Below are 15,864 nucleotides of genomic sequence, written 5' to 3'. Positions count from 1 at the left end.
ATGCGAGACCCTAGGAGCGACTCCTTGTTAATCTCTAGATAATATCTATTTAACTAGTGCCTCTTCCTGAGTTTCAGAGAGTTGGAATACGTGGTTACGATGTTCTACTTGAAATTCATGTCCCTTAATGCGATCGCGGAGTGTTGTATAAGGCACATTAAAAACCTCTATAGCTCGATGAATACTTAGAATTTCACCTTTTTCTAAAGCATTAATTACAAGTTGAATCCTCCCCTCTTACTCAGCTAAATTTTGATGAGATTGACGCGGTTTCCGTGGCATGGTTGATGGTTGAATAACTACGCGTTGAACACGCGATAATTTTTTGGTGGGTGATCGGACCGGCCGGGGTGATCGGACCGCTGGTGAATTACGTTAAGTATCTATGTACATTCGCGAGGGTCTTACAAAACTCTACCTTCTAATTAAGTCCTATAAGGTTATAATAAGCCTACCTTCTTTAGATATTCTTTAATAAAGTAGCCTACCTTATTATACTTATAGTAGTATTTCTCTTTATACTACTGCTCTCTTTTTTAATTATATTAGTCCTAAGAGCTATTATTCCTCTTTTAGGTCTTATTTATAGTTAGGTTAGAGGATTCCTATTACCTAGGGTAATAAGTAGCCTCTAGCTTATCCTCCTCCTCTTACTTCTACTTATTTAATGTACTATTACTTTAGAAGCCTATTAGAGGGCTAATAGCCTCTATATATAAGGGTTATTACTTAGTATCGATCTTCTTATATTAGAGGATTAATTAGTAGTATATAGTAACCTTAATTATATTAGTAATTAAAAAGAACTTATTAGATATTCTAGTAAGCTCTTATTAAATATTATTATTTAATATTTTAATAAAGAGCTATATATAGAATACTAGTTTCTTAAGAAATTCCTAGATTTTAAGATAATATATACTCTAGTTATATACTTATTAGTTATCCTACTACTTATTTAATATATAGAACGTAGCTTATTATATTTAATCTATCTTAGGATTAACCTAGGTTTTTAGATACCTCTTAAGCTCCTCCTAAGTTAGTTCTAGCTTAGAGGGGTCTTAGTAGTTAATATAAATATACTATATAAGCTTAATCCTATTATTACATTAACTAATACTATAATAGACCTATAACTCCTCTATTAAGTACTTATATAGATACTAAGTATAATAATCCTTAGTATTAATAGTCTATATATACTATTCCCGAAGGTTTTTTCTATAATATATAGGGATTTCTTCTAGCTTTAGGCTACTATTAGGCCTATTAACATACTTACTAATCTATTAGAGGTTATTAGTAAGCGCCTTACTTAACTAGTTTAGTAAGGGTTCTCTAGTTATTACCCTTCTAGATATATACTAGTAGTATATTAGAGATAAGCTCTCTTTCTTAGAGAGGGAGACATAGTCTAGATTATTAGAATCTAAGTTAGATAGTTTAGATCCTCTTTTAGGGAATCCTAAGACGCTAGGATACTCTTTAAGCTTAGAGGACTCTAAAGGGGGCTTATAAGCTAGCTTCTTACCCTTAGATGTCCTAGATAGTTTAGAGAGTAGTTAAAGTAACTCTATAAGTAGAGAGGTCTCCTATACCTAGGCTACTTATATAACTTATGAGTTAGGAATAACTATCTAGGAGTAAGGTATATCTAGCTAGAGGCTAATAATAAAGCTACTAATTATAAGAGCTTAGGAGCTAGAATAGGTGCTAACTATTTTACTAGTTACTAGGTTAGGGAGTAATTTAAACTATAAATTATAAGGTTAGATTAGTAATAGAAGCTAGTTAGTCTTTACCTATAATATAGTCCTAGTAAGTAATAAGATATTAAGCTATAAAGGATATATAAAAGAGGAAGGAGAAGCTATATACTAAATAATCTAGAAATAAATCACTAGGGTTTAGGAAGACTAGTGACTCCTAGGGGTCAATTATATATAGTAATACTAAGAGAGTTATTTAGGATTTAACTAAAAGGGGTTAGGCCTAATCAGGTCGGATCCTGAGCGGCAGTCGCGCGGCCTCCTGTCGGGACTGCCTGAGGCACCCGCTGTGACATAGGATAAAAGAGGAATATGGTTATATTAGGTAATTAGACATGTATGAGTGAGTGATACTACGGGTATGTGATGTAGAGAGATGAACAGAGAGCTTGGTTTGATGCTTCGTATTATGTAAGGGATGTCTCTCGATGAACAAGGTCGTATTAAACTAAAATACGAAGGATGGAGAACTAGCTAATGGAGGTTCCGCGAAGCGGGACCGACTATATACATAGAATTGTCACGTGGCGATGACATAAGCAGAGCGAGGCCCGTGACAAGCCTTGACGTTGAATTCCAGAAGAAAGGAGCCCTGTTGGGGAAGGAACAAAGGACTCCTAGTAACCATAACCTTAACAAGAACCTTATCTCTCGCCTTGGACCCCTTCCTTGAAGCAAGCATCTCTTAGCTCTACCAACGCCATGTATGGAATGAAGTCATTTAGCAATTTATTTCTTTCCCTGGAAGTTTCCTCAAAGCACTTGATAAGAAGCTCTAATAATAATTCTAGCAGTAACTGCACCACCTAAACACTTCAAAAGACCCTTTTTCAAATATGCCCGAGCGACCAATAATACTCAATGTTCTTCCCCGTCTCTTCGTGCGCGTACGACGGGGGTGGGGATAGGGTGACATAATCCCCATGTAGCTCGAAAACCTTTCCAGTGATATTTGGTGCTTCCATCAGGATATTAACAGCCTTGGTTATGGTGGACAGTGGCGTCGTAAACAGGTTCTGATAGACCGTGGCGTATGAGGAGAAACCTGTCTGGATTGGCCCAGGCGCAAACGCATTAATCTGGATCTGGAACGGGGGCTCTGTCAGTGGTCGGCCTAGAGACCGCACGAGGCCTACGACTGCATGCTTGCTTGCTGTGTACAGCGGCAATGTTGCAAATGGATAGATCCCGGCGCATGATGAGGTGCAGAAGATGCGCCCGCGCAGCTGGGTTGAGTCGTTGGGGCTGAGAGGATTCTTCGCCATGTAATGAACCGCAAGGTTTATTGCTATCAAGTGGCGGTTAGATAATCTGTCCTCAGTATCAGGCGTGATTGGCCAAGGCTCACAATAGATAACACCGCTAACATTCACGTCCACGACTGCGAGGCTTGGCTCCTTCAGCTCGGCTACGTTTGCTCCGTAGACTGGCTCCTTTTCGGAAATGCCAGCATTTGCGAAGACAATGTCGATGCGCCCGTGCTGTTGATATATCTGCTCAAATGCTCCCGCTTGGCTAGTCCAGGAGGTTACGTCGCACTCTATAAAGGTGACCGAAGCGCTCGCAAATTCGCCTGTGAGCTTTTGGACTGCCGCCGCTCCGTTCTGCGCGTCCGTGTCGAGTATGACCACATGCGCGGCTTGACTGGCAAGAAAGTGGTGGCAGATCTCAAAGCCGATCCCGGAGGCGCCTCCTGGAAGGCATCCAGTAGGTTAGTTGCTGGTGAACATGACAGTGGTCGTGGGTAGTAGGGCCTCCTTCTTACCGGTAACGATCACGATAGACGACATGCTTTGCCCACGCTTCGGTTGGAGAAAGAACTGCTGAAGACAACCTCCAACGCCGCTGGCTATGCCCTCTTGGGTTGTTTTGAAGGGCGCTTCTCCAACTTGTTACCCCACATTATCCCACAATATCCCAGATCCACTGGCCGGCTAAGGTGGCGACGGATCTACTTTAATTTGATTGTCAGCTATTCCAGCGCGATTCTTATTCATACTCCGCGACAGCCATGGCGTCTCGGCGGTCGCCACTTGCTCAGGTAGTCTTCAATCCCTACTTTTCGACTATTGCGCTAACTTCTCACCAAATCTACAAAAGCCCCTGACTCTGAAGCTATCAGGAAAGATCATCCCGAACCGCATCTACCGCACTGCGCTCAGCGAGTACTCTGGAAGTTATGACGAGGATAACGTCAACAACACCGGCAAGCCTCTGCAGAGATACATAGACCTTCATCAAGGTGGGCAGGTTGTACTCATCATGTATGGCAAGGGCAGTTACTAATGCATGATAGAACTGGCCGACGGTGGCGCTGGCCTCATCTGCTTTGGTAACATCCCAATCCACCGCGACCACCTGGAAAACCTCAACAACGTCGTGCTTGACCGCGATCAGCCCTGGGACGCTGTCGAGGCCTTCCGGCCAGCCATCAAGGCCGCCAAGTCAAGGGGCGCCCTCTGTCTGCCCCAGTTGAATTTCACCGGCCGGCAGTGCCCTGGGTTTTTGAACCCGAATCCCGTCTCGTCTTCAGACGTTCAGCTCCAGGAGTGCATGGACAAAACTTACGGGATACCTACGCCGCTCTCCAAGTCTGAGATTCAGGACATAGTCCATCGCTTTGCCTGGGCTGCGGAGATCGTGATCAAGGCTGGTGCAGATGGAATCATTGTAAGCTGCCCTGCAATCTATTAGTCCTGGCCTCTCGCGCCTAATGACCTGGTGTTATCCATATTGCAGCTTCACGCCGCCCATGGCTATCTCATTAATCAGTTTCTGTCCCCTCATATTAACAAGCGGACTGACGAGGTGAGTCATCCCTTGTCAATTAAAAAGAAAAAAACCCACGGTAAGCAATGGTAGCTAAATATATGTCCAGTACGGAGGAAGCCTCGAGAACAGGGCCCGGTTTGTCCTCGAAATAGTCAAGGCTATCAAAGCCAAGCTCCCGTCTGATCAGTTCGTCATTGCAGCCAAGATCAATTGTCAAGACTGTACGTGCTTCCGGGTCTCTATCCCGAAACAAGACCGAGACCAAGAATCCTCACCCAGGACACCTTTACTGATTGACCTGTTCGATCCGGATGTCTAGTCGTCAGAGGAGGTGCCACATTCGCAGAGCAGTGCATCGTTATCAAATGGCTTGAAGATGCAGGCGTAGACTTGTTCGATATTTCCGGCGGCACCTATGAGGCCCCAGCCTGGCGCGGCAACCTGGCAAGCCTTGGTGAAGTCCAGCCACTAGCTGGCGAAGGGTAAGTCCGCGGCATTTTCCAAGAACAAAACTCTGATACAAAAATTCCTCCCAAAGCCGCCAAGTACTGACAGACCCTAGCACATTCCTCAAATGGGCCAAGGACATCAAGAAAATCCTGGTACGTGCTCGAATCTACTAGATCCCGGAATTTGGCAGGGAGGCGGCTAACAGGGCCGGCGCCCGCGCGCTTTTGCAGTCACGCGCTGTTATTGGAACAACGAGTGGATGGCGCGACAGTGATTTTATGGCGGCTGCTGTGCAGAGAGGGGACATTGATATGTGTGGGCTAGGGAGGCCACTAAGAGAGGACCCTGACTTTCCGAATCGGGTGTTTGGTGGCGAGCGGATTTTGGGCAAGCTATAGCTGCTTTCGTTTGGTGCCTGTTCCTCAGAGAAGGGTTTGGAAGTTTCTCTATCCTGTATGCGAGTGCGTAACGGCGAGTGGCCTCAGGCTCTCTGGCAATGGAACCGAGAGGATCAGCATGGGGATCCTGACCTTGCGCGTGGGATATAGCGGCTGAGTGGCGTATCTGATCGCAAAAGACGACATGAGGCCCTTCAAGCCTTACACGAGTTATATTATAAAGAATGCACTATTGGGATGCCTGGACCATCCGTGATTCCACCTCGGCAGAAGCAGCTCTTATTGTAGATGAGATATTATATTCTTGCTATACAAAAGCTTCTTAGTACTAGACGTATCTGTCTTTCTTAAATATTTTTACGTGTGCAGCCGTCCTCCTAAAAGGTTGAGTACTTTGACCAATATGCCCCAATTTGTCAAAGTTAGGGAATCGTGGACGCTTGGCTCTATTGCCACTTTATCCTTTTGCCCGCACCCGCAAATAACTTCGACACGGGTCTTTACAGGCCATAAATTCCATGGTGACTTGGTCTGTCCATGGGATGTCCTCCTAGGCTAAGAAGTGAACAACATCCTATCTCCCAAAGCGTCTAGGAATAATGGCCCTAGAACCTCAACGCGCCACAGGGTAAGGGCTCCCATGAGCTTTCTATACAAGAGTAATACTGAGCAAGAGGCGACTAGGGTAGCCTTGGTTACTGGCGCTGCCTCCGGAATCGGCCATGCCATCGCACGGACTTTCGTCCAAGAGGGATGCACCAGACTTATCCTGGTAGACCTCAACAACGATGGTCTACACACAGTCGCCCAAGAGCTAAAGGAGCTGAACCCTGCTGTTGAGTGCTGTCTTTGTGTATGCGATGTCTCCCTTGAGGATGATGTGCAGAGAATGATCGAGCGAGGCGTGGAGACCTTTGGCGGCATCCACTACGCCGTCAACAATGCTGGGATCACGAGTCCGCAAAGAGTACGGACTAATGAGCTTGATCTGGCCTCGTACGAAAAAGTGCATGCCATCAACCAGCGAGGTGTGTGGTTATGCCAGAGAGCAGAGATCAGGCAGATGTTGAAGCAGGAGGCGGATCGAGCATCGCGGTATTTGTTTTTTTCTCATCTTCTCCCCTAGCTCTCGTGCTGCTGGGGCAGGAGAACTTGCTCGTTAATGCCTGCGTGGAATTTACAGAACTGGTGCCGCACCGCAACGAGGCGCAATTGTCAACCTTGCTTCGATTTTCGCTCATGTCTCGCTTGCTTCAGTTGGGGCGGTATATTTCCCTGGGATTTCCTTTTTTTTTTTCTTTTTTTTTTTCTTTTCAAACTCATTCACTGATGATATTCTACAGTATTCTGCAACAAAGGCAGCAGTCCTTGGCATGACCAAGACAGACGCAATCGCGTTTGCCAAGGACGGCATTCGCATAAACGCAGTAAGTCCAGGTACTGTGTTGACACCATGTAAGCCAACGCCGACCCGAACTGTTCGTTTGGTAGAGTATCTGTTGACTCTGCGTTGCCAGTGCTGGAGAAATCACTCAAGGCAGGGACATATAGTCCAACGATGGTCAAGGCAATCCCCATGGACCGGTTTGGGCGCCCCGAAGAGATTGCCGAGGGCGTTGTATTCCTTGCGAGTGAAAAGGCGAGCTTTATAACCGGCCAGGAACTGATTATCGACGGGGGGTCTCTCTCTTACTACGTAACCTGACTGGATAGTCGCGGCTGCTGGTATTCCGATAATACATCCTTTTTTCTCTCGTCGTGGCGCTTGTAACCCGACGAAGTACATTCCTCAACTGCCATGTCCACCTCCTGCCGTTACTGTCCCGATAAAGCGAGGCAGCTTGAACAAGTTTCAAGCTCTTGCTCAATGTCTTCTTTCTCTCACACTGCTCCTCGAGCTTCCTCAACTCATGTGATGATCTCACGAGGCTATTCTTAGCTGTACCACCCTTCATCGTTTATTTCTTGAGGTTCTCAGGAACATTGGAGTAGCCTTGATTTTACTTAGATCATTGACGTCATTGAACATTGCAACATGACATTATATACAGTACCGTAGTATATTGCCCCCCCACCCCCAGAATGGGAATCATGTGTATAGGGTAATGCTTATAAAGCTAAGACGCCAGGCTACGATCAAGAAGTAATAGCCCCGACAGGAATATAGGTAGAGGACATTATGCCAGCGCAATGTAGACAGTCCCTTTGTCCCTACTATGGAAATCTTGCACCAAGAACTCCCATGCAAGCATATTATACATGCATAGACTATCTATCGCCGGAGTTCACTAATCAACTACAAGTATTCCATCGTCGCCTTCCCCATCGGCGTAAGGGTCTCTACCGACAACTCCCTCTCCCGATTGCTCGCCCTCGCTTCCAACGCGATACCCTGCTGCTGGCTATCGGACGACGTCAATGAAAAGTCAACATCATACTCGATCCGTTGATCATTCGGCCCTAGCACCAACGTCGCTGGATCAGCCGGCCGGTTAGAGCCCTGGATGATACGAGCCTTTTTCAATAGTGGCTTTAGAGCTACCGCCGAAGTGCAGATGATACTGACTCCAACTTCGACACTCATCCACAGCGCCAGGTTTGAGACTAGGAAGTTCCGCGTGGGATCCATTATGTCTCCGTTGTAGACCATTCGAATTATCGTTGCGGCGCTTGCCCTGTTGGTATTGGATATTAGGCTCGAAGCGGTCAAAGGCGGGGGATTGGAAGCGGACAGGGGGAAAGGTAGAAAAGACGGCTCACAGTGATCCAACAGCCAGGGTAAGTCCAACGGAAATTTTCAAGGCCAGTTGGAGGTGCATGCGGCGAAGAAGGAGAATAGGGACGACGATTCCGAGTGCGATATCAGCACACATGATTGTTATGCCGTGAACGTACATGGATATCAACCAGGCCGTAGGATTTTTGCAGGACGCAGGGTCTCTTGAGAGCCAAAATGCCTGCACTGGATTACAGAAAAACACAGTCCACAGGCATTCAAAACACGTCACATCTGTGGTGACGACGGCGACGCCGACGACGCTGGCGGTATATACTGTCCGATGGACGACCTTGTATAGTGTCAGGCAAAAGGAGACCTTGATCGCCCACGAGGCTACCATGAATATCAAAGCCATGATCCAGCTACATTTCCTCGCGAATGTCTGTCATGCATTCAGCGGTAGAATCACATGGTAGCGGACTCACTGGGAGGATACGTACCACCGAATCTTCAGGCATTTCCGCAATGATCGTGTCAGTCGCCCCATTTGCTGAGGCGATATAGTGAATGATAGTGATTGACAAGAACAAGGCCTAATCTCAGAGTCAGTGAGGGTGGGTTTTGAGCATCCTTCCATTCCGGTGCGAGGTATGGAGTTTTACCAGAGCAAGTAGACTAAAGACATCGTCGATCCCAGGTTTCCCGGCTAGAAATACTCGAGCATATAGACGAAGACTTGTTAACAGTACGGCGAAAGCAAGAAGTGCTGTTTGTATGCCAACTACAGGATGCATTTCATGCACTGTGCACCTTTCGAGTTGGCAGGGTGCTTCAATGGCAATACTGCAAGCTGTATCGAAGGACACACATCCGGTCAATGGCCCAAGACAGACTACTGCCCCTTAAATATGGATCCTTGAGACGGCCTGCCTTACATGCCACAAACTGGTCCTTGACGTTGATACGTCGGTTTCCAACGCATCCAACTCCACTGCAGAGCATGGTCGGAAACCCTAGGAAGCCCAATAAGGTTGGCCTGGATGTTCTAGATCTCGATTGGTCCCCAAGAAACTCTTCTGATTGAAGGAATAATGTCTGACATCTGACGCTCTTCAAGTGATAATTGTGCCCTGTGCCCCATCTGCTCAAATGCCACTTCATGTTTCACAGGTCGAGAATACGGTAGATCCAAATTCCTTGTGACCAAGATATATGTTAAGTTCGGGGAGAGTACGAAGTCGCCGGCGACAGACGATACTTTACGATTTCCCCTATTGCTTTGGAGGATGATCTCGGGCCTTTAGCATCACTAGGGGGAAGGACAAGGAGCAACATGCCTGGCAACGAGGAGGTCCGACCGCAGAGGTATACCCATGAAGGGCAAACTCTGGGGTCTAGCGGGTCATTAAAGTTACGCCTGTTACTCCTCTCAGCCTTCTTAAATGCCCCTGATGTCTAATTAACGCGCAGCTAAGCGACTGGAGAGAGTGGCTCTGATAACGTGGCGATGCCCGGCGTTGTGGAGCTCCACGAGGGTGGTAATACCCCTTCTGCTACAGCCCCGCGCGGGGTCCCCAGAGTCCAACATTTGATAGCGGGCCAGGTCTGAGTTTCTAGTTGGCTGCAAATTGCACTGGCGGTGGGATCGGACGGATTATTGCGCCGATGGCCATGTCGCATACCGCTTTATCCATTATCGCGGCGGAACTTGATCCTTCCTTCGCTTCTTCACACTGCTAATTTCGTGTGACGCATGACGCATTGGGGTTAATGCTTATGCACAGCCACGAGGAGTCCTGTGCATTTTCACTATCTCTATCAAGCTGGATTGATTTGGACTTCAGAGGCCACGCAGTCCGAGGTGCTCCCTTTTAGGAATCACGGGAAATGTGTCTGGGGTGCGCTGGCAAATGTAAGAACTAAGATAGTGTTCCGGTCGCGAACCAACACTTGTACGTGGCGTGAGAAGATAATGACTGAATTGGCTGGCAAGGACACTGGTCCTTGCACCTTGTTAAGACCTGGACACATTGCGTCGATTGGTGCAGTCTTGATGCAGCTGTCCGAGCATCACCCCGGGCACTCAGTAGTTTCCACCATGCTAATTTTACATCTCTATTCGTTCTGTGGCACTTTTATGTTAGGGTTTGCCTTTCCTACGGGCCGATCTCAATATTTCTTGCTCCATTTCTCTGGGTCGTTCTTCATCCAGGCTGATACGGAGCCGATGGCAATGATATAGTTATTATAGTCCTGTCATTTGCCCAATGTGCAATTAAAGACAGCTGATCCTCCGACGCCCAGCCATTAAACACATCATGGGCTCCTCTTCAGAGTACCACACCCTTAGCTCTACTCGGGTCTATACACGCTAAACTGGCAACAGCGCAGTTGATCTTCAATGAGGAGAGCGGACTCAACCTGCGTGCACTTGGTGCCTGGATATGGTGGCTTCGGTGGTGACACTGGATATATATACCCCTTCTCAAGACTGCCGTTTGGCATATAGGCGCAAAGCGCCTAGTTACTAGTATACAATGGCAAGTAATAAGATCTCCAAATTCACCTTGCTGAAGCGGCGTCGTGACCTTACCCGCGACGAGTACAACAACCACTGGCACACCACGCACGCCCAGATACTGGCCTCCTCGCCGGCATTCTGGAGATACACCGAGTCCTATGTACAGAACCATGTACTCCCCATACCAGCAGCACTAGCCCACGGCCCTGAGCCCCCCTTTGACGGGGTAGCCAAGACGTATCAGAAACCTCGCGACGACCTGGTCAAGGATGACTTCTTCAACGACCCCTCGTATCTTACCGTCGTGCGACAAGACGAACTAAACTTCCTCTCCGTTTACGAATGTACCACTCTCTACAACATGGAGCACATCGTCAAGGACGGCCCGAGATCAGGCGTCAAATACCTCTCGTTCCTGCGGCGTGCGGAGGGTCTAGACCACGAACAGTTCCTTGAGTACTGGATTCATCGACACGCCGCGCTAGTGAAAATCGTTAAGCCATTTTACAGCCTGGTACGGCGCTATGTTCAGCATCACGGGAGGCTGGACTTGCATCGGCCAATGGCTGGAGAAGGAAAGCCGGAGACTTTTGATGGAGTTGTCGAGCTGTACTTTGACTCTGTTGATGATTTGGAAAAGGCGTATACTCATCCGGAATACCTGGCTATCCTACGACCGGATGAGGCGCGATTTATCAAAGGCCCGAGTATGCGTTTTGTTGTGGAGGAGCGTCCGGTGAATAAAGCAAAGAGTGGGGGATCATAAACACACTGCTTGCTTGTAGCTACATTGAAGATATGGAGTTGTCCAACGCGGTATCTTGAAGGACTATTTGAAACTTTAGTTTGCAAGCACATCTCAACTAATGCCATTAAGCAGAAGTACACTGTAACACTCGTACTGAGTAAACTGGTGGGGATTAAGGTATACTACTGGACTTGCAGAGGGCGGTTTAGGTGAAGTTCTTTCTCCAGGAAGCCGAGGAAAATCACGCCTTCAACATTACTAGATGATAAACAACGTGTCCGCAAGAATATCGCCCCATTCTAGCGCATCAAGTCCATTACTCTCAACCTCAAGAAGTGGCCCTGCCGCTTCGTCTATAGGCGTTGCCGAAGAATGCTCCATCAAGTCCTCTGTAGCCATGGTGGCCAAAGCCGGAGAACAAGCGAGATGGTCCTTCAATTCCTGCTGCAGACTTTGCGCTATAGACTCTTCATTCGGCGGCGGCTGAGACATGGCCATCCAGGTCGGACCCGACCCAGCTGAAACCGCAATGTGTAGCGCGTAGAGGAGCTCCAGAAAGAAAGCATGATCCTGTAGCGCAAGGTCGCTCCAATTGCGGGCCTTGTGCCACGAGGGTGGGGTCATGGGATGGATATTTTTCGCTGCACAGCAGGGCATGCCTGCCATTGGCCGGTTGGCGAGTGACGTTGTTGTTGACGATGATGAGTCCCGACATGTCCTGCTTTCCACAGTGGCTTCCAGGAATTGAAATACTTGAAAAACCACGCCGTCGAGCCCATTCCCTGGGATGGTGTCCTGCTGCCTGTCGAAAAGCGCCATGGCCCGGGTGAACTGGCAAAACTGCTGCTTGGAGGCCAGAGAGGCTCCTTCGGCGGCACATAGCAGGACGTCCAGCCCAGACAGCACCAGGGGGGTGACGAGGCACGGGAGACTGTAGTGTCACTATAAGCTTGATAGTCCCTATTGCCCCAGCCTCGGAGTGCATACTTACACATAGCTCGGAAGATGCCGGGCAAGGTCCTTGACCAACAGACGCCGGATAACCCGTGCCGCGTCCTGCACAGCAGTCGAGACGATTTCGCACGATATTATACGATACTGGCCGTGTCCAGTCCCCTCGGGCTCACGCGACATTCGTAGCACCTTTTGGGTTTCCAGCGTGATTATCGAAGTGCTGGTAGGGCGGTCAATTCTTGTTCCCAACTCTCGTTCGACTGCACAGGGTGAGGCCCACCTGTAGTATAACTCCATCATGCAGACCATAAATGCCGAGACTGGATCATGGCAGCACGCATCGCAATGTCCCAACTGCGCTCGCCACCCGTGCAGCCGTGAGGCTTGATACTCCCATAACCCCACGAGATTAAGCTGGGCATCCGTCCCCGATGCTGGCCCCGGGGCCCGGACTGAAAAGACAAGCGGTGAGAGCTCGGTTAAGATGTCGATCAGGCACTGGTACGTTTCAAAGAGCCATGGTAGGCCGAACCGGGTTTGTCCATGAATGACCACCGTGTTGCCATCCACAGAGTATACATCTGCAACCTCGAATAGGGCGGTGTCGGTGTTGAACACCTGTGGGGGTATCTGCAGCGGCCTGTGCAAAGTGAGTGACAGGATCCGGTCCCGAAGTAGTAGACACCACCACAAACGTTTGTGGTCAGCGATTGATTGCGCGTCGCCCGTAGGCGAGTGGCAATTATGTGCCTGCAGCGTCTGTGCATGTTGAAAGCTGGAGGAAAGCCAGCTGGACGAGGTTGTGGGGTCCTCGGTGGCACTACTACAGCTCAGGAGCAGGGCACACTGGGCTCTTACGTAGACATCAGCTTCTACTTCGAAATCGAATAGTGCCTGGGGCAGTTAGCGCCTGAGTTTCTCGGGTCATGGAGGAATGAACGCCATTTCGCGTACTTTTGCTCGCCGGTAAAAGATATTACGAGCCATGTGCGCACTGCCTAAACGAAGTTCCTGGAGCAACCAGGGCGACACATGCTGCTGCGTGGTCAGCACATACATGGCGCTAATACGGGTATTTGCTGTCTTAACCGACCTGGGCAGCCTCACAGAGCACGCAGTAGAGCAGTAACAATGACACCCGCTGAGGGCTGCATTCTGCGCTAGTATCCTGGGAGTAGCAGTCCCAAAAGTGCTTGTCATTGACGATGGGGAGCAGCGAGTGTACGTAACGGAAGTATTCGTGCACAAATTCATCTAGGAGGGCTTTACAGGGCAGATACCAGCACCCTATATTATCCAGATACAGGAGATTCTCTCGAGATTGCGTTGACCTGTGGACGGGCTGGATAAAACCAAACTCGGTATATAAAGCGGTGTTGGGCACTCTCAAGCCCTCGGGTGGTTTTGAACATGCTGGCTGTGCATGGCTGATTGATTCACCAAGTCGACTGAGCTTGTGTGAGTCGATTGCTGTGTGGCAGATAGATGGCTAGTCAGTAAAAGAGCTCACTCAGAGCATCCGCGGATAAATGATCCGACAAACATAAATGTGCCAGCCTAAATAGACTGTTGGGCTTTTGATGATTCGACTCCTCTTTTGCTTGTTTTTTGCTGGATTGGGTCGTGCTAGAGGGTTTGTTTTTGCGTGCCGGGGGGGGTCTGCAGCCAGGTAAGTTATAATCAATACTGCGAGGTACGCACGCTGAAAAGGGTCATGATTACTTTCGGCAGCAGGCCCTGGGGACACAGGTCTGAGCATCAAGGCGGCAGTTGGTGCATGGCGTACCCTGACCAACATCGCAGCGTACTTTGCGATCGTGACAGCGGTGGCAAGCCTGTGAGGCCCTCTTGCGGTCCTGGCCCGGGATTCTTAGCGAGGATTTTTTCATTGCAAGAGACTGTACGGACTGGGCCTCTATGAGCATTCAACCCCATTCTCCATCATCTTGCCGCGGCGCAAGACATTGTTTATTGTCTTGACATGATCCCTTGGGGTCCCGTCCCTGTGAGTCTGCCTGCGAATGCTGACCTGCAGCCACCACAGGCAGTCGAGCCACTTTACCCGCCGGGGGGTGGGGTTGGAGATGGCGAACCGAGGCTTCTTTTTGTTCAGCACAAAAAGCCCACTCCTCGATGTATGGGAAGCTTGTTGTTGCTACAGCCTGCATCCTCACAGAGCCCACTGTATCACTCCCAAAATGCCTACTGCTCTGGTGACGGGCGCCACAGGTGTGTTTCCCCCATAAACTCATCCGCGCGAACAGTCTTTTATTTGTCTCCTTCTCTGTTCAGGCCTGGCCGGAAATGCAATTGTTCAGCTTCTCTTGTCCAAGCCAGAATGGACAAAGGTCATCACATTGTCCCGGTCTCGTCAGGTCCCTGCCCATCCAAAGAACACTCATCTAACTGTCAATCTCTGCGGAGCCCCTCGCTCGATTATTGAAGCCATCAAAGATGACGTCCAGGGGCTAGAGTACGTGATTTTCTGTGCGTATCTGGCCGATCCTAACCCCGACCGAGCGTACGATCTCAACGTGCAAATGCTACAAACCTTTATTACCGCTCTACGCCAATCCGGCGCCATGGTGACTCTCAAGCGCGTTATCCTCGTCACTGGCCTCAAGCAATACGGCGTGCAACTGGGACGGCCGAAACTGCCGATGCATGAGACTGACCCCTGGCTGGAAGGGGACCCGTGGCCGAAGAATTTCTACTACGGCCAACAGAAAACCCTGATTGAGTCGGCCAGGGAGGATAGCGATGGCTGGTCATGGGTCGTCACCTACCCGCAGGACATTATCGGGGTTGCCAGAGGAAACTTTATGAATCTGGCGACGGCGTTGGGGCTCTACCTCAGCGTATCAGCAGCCTCGGGAGATGGTGAGATTCCATTCCCAGGTGCTCGAGAGACTTACCTGGCGTTCAACTGCTGGACTTCGGCGAGGCTACATGCTGAATTCTGTGTATGGGCTGCGCTTACACCTGCAGCCGGTAACCAGGGCTTCAATGTCACCAACGGGGACACGGAGAGCTGGCAGCACCTGTGGCCCAAGCTCGTTCAGAGATACAGTGGGAAGATTCCGCCTGTGATGTTTCCTGGTGGGGACACGGGGGCCTATGGGGAATTTGAGGCCTGGCATTCCGTCTCACAATTTACCCCCGCGATCGCGAAACACGAAGAGAGGATTGGACTGAAAGGGGAATTTAGTGGGCGGCCGAATGTGGTCCATCAGCAGATAGATACGCTAAAGTGGTCGCAGCGGCCTGAGGTTAGAGCCAAGTGGGAGGAGCTCAGGGAGCGATTTGAGCTGGAGCAGGAAACGTGGGAGAAGGCGACATGGAGATTTGCTACTTTCTTGCTCGGACGGGAGTTCTCGTGTGTTGTGAGCATGAGCAAGGCAAGGAGACTTGGATGGACAGGGTATGTGGACACGTGGGATGCGTTTGAGGAGACGCTTGATGCTCTGGAGAGAGAGGGAATTTTGCCTCCTGCCAATAGATTGAGAGTGGCAAATCTCTAGCTTGTGCAA

The 15,864-nt window shown here is 49.2% G+C and overlaps 7 protein-coding genes across 7 annotated transcripts; 4 read left to right on the top strand and 3 right to left on the bottom strand.

The window, feature by feature from the left end:
- Nucleotides 1-2,602: 2,602 nt before the first annotated feature.
- BJX68DRAFT_273110 (short chain dehydrogenase/reductase) lies at nucleotides 2,603-3,562 on the bottom strand (the record flags this gene model as incomplete). The annotated part of the gene is made up of 3 exons (XM_071047369.1): nucleotides 2,603-3,060; nucleotides 3,121-3,465; nucleotides 3,538-3,562. 3 exons carry the CDS (start codon nucleotides 3,560-3,562, stop codon nucleotides 2,603-2,605), a joined length of 828 nt encoding a protein of 275 aa, XP_070892528.1.
- A 221-nt stretch (nucleotides 3,563-3,783) lies between these two features.
- BJX68DRAFT_273109 (uncharacterized protein) lies at nucleotides 3,784-5,392 on the top strand (the record flags this gene model as incomplete). Its single annotated transcript, XM_071047368.1, has 8 exons — nucleotides 3,784-3,813; nucleotides 3,873-4,014; nucleotides 4,069-4,442; nucleotides 4,512-4,580; nucleotides 4,651-4,765; nucleotides 4,864-5,026; nucleotides 5,107-5,146; nucleotides 5,225-5,392. 8 exons carry the CDS (start codon nucleotides 3,784-3,786, stop codon nucleotides 5,390-5,392), a joined length of 1,101 nt encoding a protein of 366 aa, XP_070892527.1.
- Nucleotides 5,393-5,991: 599 nt separating this feature from the next.
- On the top strand, nucleotides 5,992-7,097 carry BJX68DRAFT_259614 (SDR family NAD(P)-dependent oxidoreductase; the record flags this gene model as incomplete). Its single annotated transcript, XM_071043731.1, has 5 exons — nucleotides 5,992-6,020; nucleotides 6,077-6,487; nucleotides 6,576-6,657; nucleotides 6,736-6,847; nucleotides 6,910-7,097. The coding sequence occupies 5 exons, from the start codon at nucleotides 5,992-5,994 to the stop codon at nucleotides 7,095-7,097; spliced, it is 822 nt and encodes a 273-aa protein (XP_070892526.1).
- A 591-nt stretch (nucleotides 7,098-7,688) lies between these two features.
- BJX68DRAFT_273107 (uncharacterized protein) lies at nucleotides 7,689-8,526 on the bottom strand (the record flags this gene model as incomplete). Its single annotated transcript, XM_071047367.1, has 2 exons — nucleotides 7,689-8,067; nucleotides 8,153-8,526. 2 exons carry the CDS (start codon nucleotides 8,524-8,526, stop codon nucleotides 7,689-7,691), a joined length of 753 nt encoding a protein of 250 aa, XP_070892525.1.
- A 2,122-nt stretch (nucleotides 8,527-10,648) lies between these two features.
- On the top strand, nucleotides 10,649-11,398 carry BJX68DRAFT_259613 (EthD domain-containing protein; the record flags this gene model as incomplete). The annotated part of the gene is made up of 1 exon (XM_071043730.1): nucleotides 10,649-11,398. The coding sequence occupies one exon, from the start codon at nucleotides 10,649-10,651 to the stop codon at nucleotides 11,396-11,398; it is 750 nt and encodes a 249-aa protein (XP_070892524.1).
- A 240-nt stretch (nucleotides 11,399-11,638) lies between these two features.
- BJX68DRAFT_273105 (fungal specific transcription factor domain-containing protein) lies at nucleotides 11,639-13,393 on the bottom strand (the record flags this gene model as incomplete). The annotated part of the gene is made up of 3 exons (XM_071047366.1): nucleotides 11,639-12,311; nucleotides 12,372-13,228; nucleotides 13,289-13,393. The coding sequence occupies 3 exons, from the start codon at nucleotides 13,391-13,393 to the stop codon at nucleotides 11,639-11,641; spliced, it is 1,635 nt and encodes a 544-aa protein (XP_070892523.1).
- A 1,139-nt stretch (nucleotides 13,394-14,532) lies between these two features.
- Nucleotides 14,533-15,855, top strand: BJX68DRAFT_259612 (SDR family oxidoreductase; the record flags this gene model as incomplete). Its single annotated transcript, XM_071043729.1, has 2 exons — nucleotides 14,533-14,563; nucleotides 14,627-15,855. The coding sequence occupies 2 exons, from the start codon at nucleotides 14,533-14,535 to the stop codon at nucleotides 15,853-15,855; spliced, it is 1,260 nt and encodes a 419-aa protein (XP_070892522.1).
- Nucleotides 15,856-15,864: the final 9 nt, after the last annotated feature.

Source organism: Aspergillus pseudodeflectus (genome assembly GCF_044049435.1).
Source record: "Aspergillus pseudodeflectus strain CBS 756.74 chromosome Unknown BJX68scaffold_98, whole genome shotgun sequence".
In the NCBI taxonomy this organism is placed as follows: Eukaryota; Fungi; Ascomycota; class Eurotiomycetes; order Eurotiales; family Aspergillaceae; genus Aspergillus; species Aspergillus pseudodeflectus.
This window is presented reverse-complemented; position numbering and strand designations above follow the sequence as displayed.